Source organism: Catharus ustulatus, chromosome 39, assembly GCF_009819885.2.
Source record: "Catharus ustulatus isolate bCatUst1 chromosome 39, bCatUst1.pri.v2, whole genome shotgun sequence".
Lineage (NCBI taxonomy): Eukaryota > Metazoa > Chordata > Aves > Passeriformes > Turdidae > Catharus > Catharus ustulatus.
This window is the reverse complement of record NC_046259.1, coordinates 138,138-146,583: the sequence shown is the minus strand read 5'-3', so window position 1 is coordinate 146,583 and position 8,446 is coordinate 138,138. Positions and strand designations below refer to the sequence as shown.

General features: G+C 53.9%; 1 protein-coding gene across 3 annotated transcripts in view; it reads left to right on the top strand.

Annotated features, from left to right (window-relative positions):
* Positions 1 to 3,102: 3,102 nt before the first annotated feature.
* ATP1A3 (ATPase Na+/K+ transporting subunit alpha 3) overlaps positions 3,103 to 8,446 on the top strand; it is a 47,270-nt gene continuing 41,926 nt past the window's right edge. For all 3 annotated transcript variants that reach the window (XM_033084483.2, XM_033084481.2, XM_033084482.2), the window contains exon 1: positions 3,103 to 3,263. In XM_033084483.2, coding sequence (XP_032940374.1) covers positions 3,258 to 3,263 — 6 coding nt within the window. In that variant the 5' untranslated portion in view covers positions 3,103 to 3,257. The remainder of the gene's footprint in view (positions 3,264 to 8,446) is intronic.

The window sequence follows — 8,446 nt, the reverse complement described above, 5'->3', positions numbered from 1 at the left end:
AGGGGCGGGGGTCCCAGGAGGGGCGGGGGGGGGGGGAGGGGCGTTCTCTTGTTAATTAATTAATAATTATTGTTAATAACGGTTTCGCTATGGTTTGGGAATTTTGGGGCGGTTTTTAATTTTTTATTTCCTCTCCCCTCCCCCTCCCGAATTTTTAATTTTTTTTTTTTTTTTCCTCCCTCGGTTCGGTTCGGTTCGGGGGGGGGGGGGCGGTGACGTCATCGCGCCCCTTTTCCTCCCCCCCCCCAAAAAAAAAAAGGAAAATAAATGAAAAAAAAAATAAAAACCCACCCGGACTTTTACGAGGTCGTGTGCGAGTCCTGAAATCTCCCGAATTCACCCCAAAAAAATCCCCCAAAAAACCCTAAAAAACCAAGAAAAATCTCAAAAAAACCCTAAAAAAATCCTCCCAAAAAATCCACAAAAATTCCACAAAAAATCCCAAGGAAATAAAAAAAAATAATTCGCCAAAAATCCTAAAAAAATCCTACAAAAAACCCAAAAAAATTCACTAAAAACCCCGAAAAATTAAAAAAAACCCAAATAAAATTCCCCCCAAATAATCCCCCCAAAATCCAAAAAAGACCCCACAAAAACCCCCAAAAAATTCCCAAAAAATCCCAATAAAATTCCTCCAAAATAAATCCCCCAAACCCCACAAAAAACCCGAAAATTCCCCCCCAAAATCCCAAAGAAATAAAATCCCCCCCAAACCCCCAAAAACACCCCAAAATTCCCAAAAAAATCCCAATAAAACCCCCCCAAAATAATGTCCCCAAAAACCCCGAAAATATCCCCAAAAAATCCCAAGGAAATAAAAAAAAAAATCCCCCCAAAACCCCAAAAAACCCCCCCAAAAAAATTCCAAAAAACCCCAAAAAAATCCCAAAAAATCCAAATTAAATTCCCCCAAAATAATCCCCTCCCAAAACCCCCAAAAAACCCCAAAATATCCCCAAAAATCCCCCCCAACCCCCCCCCAAAAAATCCCCCCAAACCTCCCCGCTCCGGCCACCAGGGGGCGCTGCCGCCCCGCCCATTCCCCGTATGCAAATGAGATGCAAATGAGCGCGCGGCGACTTCAAAGGGACCCCTCAAGGTCACCCCTCCCCCCTCGGGGTTGCCATGGCAACCAGACGTGACGTCACCGGGGACACCGGAGGGGGGAACCCCCCCCAAAAATAAACGCGGGGACCCCCCCGGGGGCTAAAAATAGAAACGGGGGGCGCGGTGACGTCATCGCCGCCCAATTTGGGGTGGGGGGGGTCCCCAAAATTTTGGGGGGGGTCCCCAGGGTGAAACGGGACCGGAATTTGGGGGGGGAGGGGTTAAATTGGGGGGAAATCCTTAATTTGGGGAGGGGTCCCGGGTCCGGATTTTCGGGGAATTTTTGGGGATTTTTCTCCCCCAAATTTCGGGATTTTTTTCCCCAATTTTCGGGGATTTCCCCCCAAATTTTTTGAGGTTTCCCACCCCCAATTTTGGGAGATTTCTCCTCAATTTTCGGGAATTTTTTTTCCTCGATTTTAGGGGATTTTTTTCCTCAATTTTCAGGAATTTCCCCCAATTTTTTGGGATTTTCCCACCCCCAATTTTCGGGGATTTCACCCCAATTTTCGGGAGAATTTTCGGGGATTTTCCCCCCAATTTTCGGGGATTTTTTTCCCCAATTTTCCCTGATTTCCCCCAATTTTTCCACCACTTTCCCCCCAATTTTTTCCCCAAAATTTCTGGGATTTTTCCTCTCCGATTTCTCTGATTTCCCCCCGCCCCAATTTTCGGGGATTTCCCCCCAATTTCCCCCGAGTTTCTCCTCCCCAATTTCCCAGGATTTCTCCCCAATTTTTCCACGATTTTTTCCCACAAAATTTCCAAGACTTTTCCCCGATTTCCCCCTGATTTTCCCCAAATTTCCCCGTTTTTTCCCCGGATTTTTTACCCTTTTTCCCCCCGAATTTTCCTCTTTTTCCCCCCAATCTTTCCAGGATTTTTTTTCCCAATTTCCCTGCGATTTTCCCCAAATTTTCCCCTTTCATCCCCCCAAATTTTTTCCCATTTTCCCCCCCAAATTTTCCCATTTCCCCCCCGAATTTCCTCATTTTTTCCCCAAAATATTTCCATTTTTTTTCCCAAATTTCCCCATTTTTTCCCCAAATTTCCCCATTTTTTCCCCCAAATATTCCCATTTTTTCCCCCAAATTTTCCCATTTTTTCCCCCAAATTTTTCCCATTTCCCCCCAATTTTTTCCCCGATTTTTTTCCCATTTTTTCCCCTTTTTTCCCCAATTTCCACGCGGGGGGGGGGGGGGGTCCCGCATCCCCAAATTTCGGTTGCCAAGGCCTCGCCCCCCCGTTGCCATGGCGACCCCGTTGCCAGGATCCCGCGTTGCCATGGAGACAGCGGAGGATGCTCGGGGGGGGGGGGCGCTCATTAGGGATTAATTAGGGGGGGTTAATTAAGCGGAGAGCGGCGATTTTGGGGCGGGGGGTTTATTTTGGGGAGGGGGCGCTGCGGGTTTTGATTTTTATTTTTTTTTGGGGGGGGGGGCGCGCCCGCATTGCGGTTTAATTAAAACGGGGATTAATTAGCGGGATTAATTAGCGGAGATTTTTTACCGGGGGGGTTTAATGGAATGGGGGGGGGGTGATTAAATTGAGGAGGGGGTTTTTTTTGGGGGGGGGTCGCGCTGCGGGTGGGGGAGGGGCCGCATTGCAGTGGGGGCTGCGCCACGCGCGGGGGGGGGGAGGGGAAAAAAAAAAAAATAAAAAATCAGCGATTAATTAACAGAAAGGGGGGGGGCGCTTTTTAATTAGAGGGGGGGTCCCTCTGCGGTGGGGGAGGGGAACCCGCAACGCCCCTCCCCCCCCCATTAAATCCCCATCTGGAACCCCCCCGAATTTTCCAACCCCCCCCACTCTTTTTTATTTTATTTTATATTTTATTTTTTATTTTTTTTATTTTTTCCACCCCCCCCATCGGATCCGCAGTAAAAGGGGCGTGGCCTGGCGGGGTGGGGGGAGGGGATGGCGAGCTCTGATTGGTCCCAACCCCCCCCGAGCCCCCCCCCCCCCCAGCCCAGGCCGCAGCGCCCGCGCCCCCCGCCCCAGAAGCGCCGCAGCCGCCGCGGGCTCCGGTTCGGGTCCGGTTCGGGTCCGGTTCGGGTCCGGTTCGGGTCCGGTTCGGGTCCCCGAATCCTCCGAGGGACGCGCCCCCCTCCCCAAATTCTGCTGCAGACCCGGCCCCCCCCGCCGCAGCCATGGGGGTAGGTGGGGGAGGGGAGGGGGGGGGTCTGGAAAAGTGAGGGGGGGTCCTGAAAAGTGAGGGGGGGTCTGAGAGATAAGGGGGGGTCTGAGAAATGAGGGGGGGTCTGAGAGTGAGGGGGGGTCTGAGAGTGAGGGGGGGTCCTGAAAAGTGAGGGGGGGTCTGAGAAATGAGGGGGGGTCCCAGAGGTGAGGGGGGGGTCTGAAAAGTGAGGGGGGGTCTGAGAGATAAGGGGGGGTCTGAGAAATGAGGGGGGGTCTGAGAAGTGAGGGAGGGTCCGGAAAAGTGAGGGGGGGTCTTAGGGGGTCCGGATTAGTGAGAGAAATTTGGGATGAGTGAGAAATTTTGGATGATTGTGAGAATTTTTGGGATGGGGAATGAGAAATTTTGGGATAGGGAATGAAAAATTTTGGGATGGGGGATGAGAAATTTGGGATGAGCGTGAGAGAATTTAGGGAGGGGGGTGCGAGAATTTTGGGATGAGGAGATGAGAATTTTCAGATAGGGAATGAGAAATTTTTGGGATAGAGAATGAAAAATTTGGGATGGGGGATGAAATATTTGGGATCAACGTGCCAGAATTTGGGATGGGGGAGATGAGAATTTTGGGATGAGTGTGCAAGAATTTTGGGATAGGGAATGAGAAATTTTGGGATAGGGAATGAAAAATTTGGGATGGGAGATGAGAATTTTGGGATGAGCGTGAGAGAATTTTGGGATGGAAAATGCGAGAAATTTGGGATGAATGCGCAAAAATTTTGGATGATTGAGAGAATTTTTAGGATAGGGAATGAGAAATTTTGGGATGGGGGATGAAAAATTTGGGATGAGCGTGAGAGAATTTTGGGATGGGGGATGAGAGCAATTTTGGGATGAGTGTGCAGGATTTCGGATGATTGAGAGAATTTTGGGATGGGGAATGAGAATTTTGAGATGGGGAATGCGAGAAATTTGGGATGAGTGCGCAGGAATTTGGGAATTTGGGGTGGGGGCGCCAGAATTTGGATGCAGAAGGAATTGGGGGGATGGGAAAGGGTTTTGATTTTTTTTTTAGGGAGGTGGGAAAGGTTTTGGGTTTTTTATTTTTAGGGAATGAGCGTGAGAGGATTTGGGGGGTTTGGAGGATTTGGATGAGCCAGAAAAATTTGGGATGGGGATGAGAAATTTGGGATGAGTGAGAAATTTGGGATGGGGGATGAGAAATTTGGGATGAACGTGCAGAAATTTTGGGGTGGGGGTGCGAGAATTTCGGGATGAGTGCGCAGAAATTTGGGATAAGTGTGCAGGAATTTGGGATAAGCGTGCAGGAATTTTGGGATGAGTGTGTGAGAATTTTGGGATGAATGTGCAGGAATTTGGGATGGGGGATGAAAAATTCGGGATAAGCGTGCAGAAATTTGGGATGAATGAGAATTTTGGGATGAATCTGCAGGATTTTGGATGCAGAAGGAAATGAGGGCATGGAAAAGGGTTTTGATTTTTTTTTAGGGGGGTGAGAAAGGCTTTGGGATTTTTTTTTTTTAGGGGGGGTGGGACAGGTTTGGGATTTTTTTTAGGGAGGGGTGGGACAGGTTTGGGATTTTTTTTAGGGAGGGGTGGGACAGGTTTTGGGATTTTTTTTTTTAGGGGAGTGAGAAAGGTTTTGGGTTTTTTTTTAGGGGGGATGAGACAGGTTTGGGATTTTTTTTTTACAGGGATGGAAAAGGTTTTGAATTTTTTTTTTAGGGGAGTGAGAAAGGTTTTGGGATTTTTTTTTTTAGGGGATGAGCGTGCAAAGGTTTGGGGGATCTGGAGAATTTTGGGGGGGATTTTGGGGGTCTGGGGGAGTGTTTTGGGATCGGGGCGAGTGTTTTGGGATCGGGGCGAGTGGCGTGGAAGGTGCTGGAAGGGGAGCGAGGGAGGAGGAGCCGGGCGGGGCCCAGGTGGGGACACCTCGGGGACACCTTGGGGACACCTTGGGGACACCTCGGGGACACCTTGGGGACACCTTGGGGACATCCCCGTGCCCCCCCCCCCCCAGGGTCCGTGACGCGGCTCCTGCGTCACCCGGGGCCGCGCGCGCGTGTCCCGCCGGTCACGAGTGTCCCCTCAGTGTCCCCTCGGTGTCCCCGAGCTTGTCACGAGTGTCCCCTCGGTGTCCCCGAGCTTGTCACGAGTGTCCCCCGCGTGTCCCCTCGGCCTCGGCCCCGAGCCAGCGGCGCCGGCAGGGCTGCGGATTTCCCACGGCCGCAAATCCCCGATGTCCCCAAATCCCCGATGTCCCCAAATCCTGGGGCCCCGATGTCCCCAAATCCCGATGTCCCCAAATCCCAGTGTCCCCAAATTCCCGGAGCTCTGATGTCCCCAAATCCTGGGGCCCTGATGTCCCCAAATCCCGATGTCCCCAAATCTCGATGTCCCTAAATCCCCATGTCCCCAAATTCCCGGAGCTCTGATGTCCCCAAACCCCGATGTCCCCAAATCCCCAATGTCCCCAAATCCTGGGGCCCTGATGTCCCCAAATCTCGATGTCCCCAAATCCCTGTGTCCCCAAATCCCAGTGTCCCCAAATTCCCGGAGCTCTGATGTCCCCAAATCCTGGGGCCCTGATGTCCCCAAATCCCAATGTCCCCAAATCCCAATGTCCCCAAATCCCAATGTCCCCAAACCCCGATGTCCCCAAATTCCAGGAGCTCTGATGTCCCCAAATCCCGATGTCCCCAAACCCCGCCGTCCCCGTGTCCTTGTCCCCGCGCCGGTGGCGCTGCCAGGCCCCGATGTCCCCAAATCCCGCTGTCCTGTCCCCGTGTCCCCACCCTGGTGCAAATCCCGATGTCCCCGTGTCCCTGTCCTTGTCACCCTGTCCCTGTCCCCGTGTAAATCCCGATGTCCCCAAATCCTGCGGCCTTGATGTCCCCAAATCCCGATGTCCCCGTCTCCTGTCCCTCTGTCCCTGTCCCCTGTCCCTGTGTCCCTGTCCCTGTCCCTGTCCTTGTCACCCTGTCCCTGTCCCCGTGTAAATCCCGCTGTCCCCAACTCTCTGGATGTGCAAATCCCGCTGTCCCCACCCCGGTGTCAATCCCGGTGTCCCCGTGTCCTTGTCCCTGCGCCAGCAGTGTGCCCGGGCCTCAAGGCCTGGTGTCCCTAAATAAGGATGTCCCCAAATCTCAGTGTCCCTAAATCCTGGTGTCAATCCCAATGTCCCTGTGTCCCCATCCCGGTGTCCCCAAACCCCAGTGTCCCCTTGTCCCCATCCTGGTGTCAGCAATCCCAGTGTCCCCTTCCTGGTACCAATCCCGATGTCCCCATCCCGTGTCCCCAAATCCTGATGTCCCCAAATCCCGCTGTCCCCACCCCGGTATCAATTCCGGTGTCCCCAAACCCCGACATCCCCAAACCCCGGTGTCCCCGTGTCCTTGTCCCTGCGCCAGCGGCCTGGCAGGGTTGTAAAATCCCACAAGGCCCCGATGTCCCCAAATCCCAATGTCCCCAAACCTCAGTGTCCCCTTCCCAGTATCAATCCTGGTGTCCCCTTGTCCCCATCCCGATGTCACCAATCCCGCTGTCCCCACCCCGGTGTCAATCCCGGTGTCCCCGTGTCCTTGTCCCTGCGCCAGCGGCGTGGCCAGGCCTCAAGGCCCCGTGTCCCTAAATAATGATGTCCCCAAACCCTGGTGTCCCCAAACCTCAGTGTCCCCAAACCCTGATGTCCCCAAACAAATCCCGATGTCCCCTTGTCCCTGCGCCAGCGGCCTGGCCGGGCTGCACAAATCCCACAAGGCCACGATGTCCCCAAATCCCAATGTCCCTGAATCCTGATGTCCCCATCCTGGTGTCCCCAAACCCCAATGTCCCCTTGTCCCCATCCTGGTGTCACCAATCCCAGTGTCCCCAAATCCCCGTGTCCCCAAATCCTGATGTCCCCAAACCCCGGTGTCTCCATCCTGGTGTCAATCCCGGTGTCCCCGTGTCCTTGTCCCTGCGCCAGCGGCCTGCCCGGGCCTCAAGGCCCCGTGTCCCTAAATAACAATGTCCCCAAACCTCAGTGTCCCTAAATCCTGGTGTCAATCCCGATGTCCCCTGTGTCCCCATCCCGGTGTCCCCAAATCCCGATGTCCCCTTGTCCCTGTGCCACCGGCCTGGCAGGGCTGCACAAATCCCACAAGGTCGCGTGTCCCCAAACCCCGATGTCCCTAAATCCCGATGTCCCCAAACCCTGATGTCCCCATCCTGGTGTCCCCAAACCCCAATGTCCCCTTGTCCCCATCCTGGTGTCACCAATCCCAGTGTCCCCAAACCCCGGTGTCAATCCCGGTGTCCCCGTGTCCTTGTCCCTGCGCCAGCGGCCTGCCCGGGCCTCAAGGCCCCGTGTCCCTAAATAACGATGTCCCCAAACCCCGGTGTCCCCAAACCTCAGTGTCCCCAAACCTCAGTGTCCCTAAATCCCAGTGTCAATCCCAATGTCCCTTTGTCCCCATCCCCCTGTCCCCAAATCCTGATGTCCCCAAACCCTGATGTCCCCAAACAAATCCTGATGTCCCCTTGTCCCTGCGCCAGCGGCCTGGCAGGGCTGAACAAATCCCACAAGGCCACGTGTCCCCAATGTCCCCATCCTGGTGTCCCCAAATCCCAATGTCCCCTTGTCCCCATCCCGGTGTCACCAATCCCCTTGTCCCCAAACCTCAGTGTCCCCATCCCGGTGTCCCCATGTCCTTGTCCCTGTGCCAGACGCGTGGCCGGGCCCTGAGTCCCCTCCATGTCCTTGTCCCTGTGTCCCCAAACCCCAATGTCCCCAAATCTTTATGTCCCAATGTCCCTAAACCTCGATGTCCCCAAACCCTGATGTCCCCGTGTCCTTGTCCCTGTCCCTGTGTCCCTAAATCCCAATGTCCCCAAACCTCGATGTCCCCAAATCCTGGTGTCACTGTGCCCGTGTCCCTGTCCCCATGTCAACCCCGATGTCCCCAAACCTCAGTGTCCCTAAATCCTGGTGTCCCCAAATCCTGATGTCCTCATGTCCCCATGCCCAATGTCCCTGTGTCCCCAGTTCTCAGTGTCCCCAAATCCTGATGTCCCAATGTCCCCGTGTTCTTGTCCCTGTCCTCATGTCAATCCCGATGTCCCCAAATCCCCAATGTCCTCAGTGTCCCCACCCCGGTGTCCCCGTGTCCTTGTCCCTGTGCCAGGCCCGAGGCCTCGAGTCCC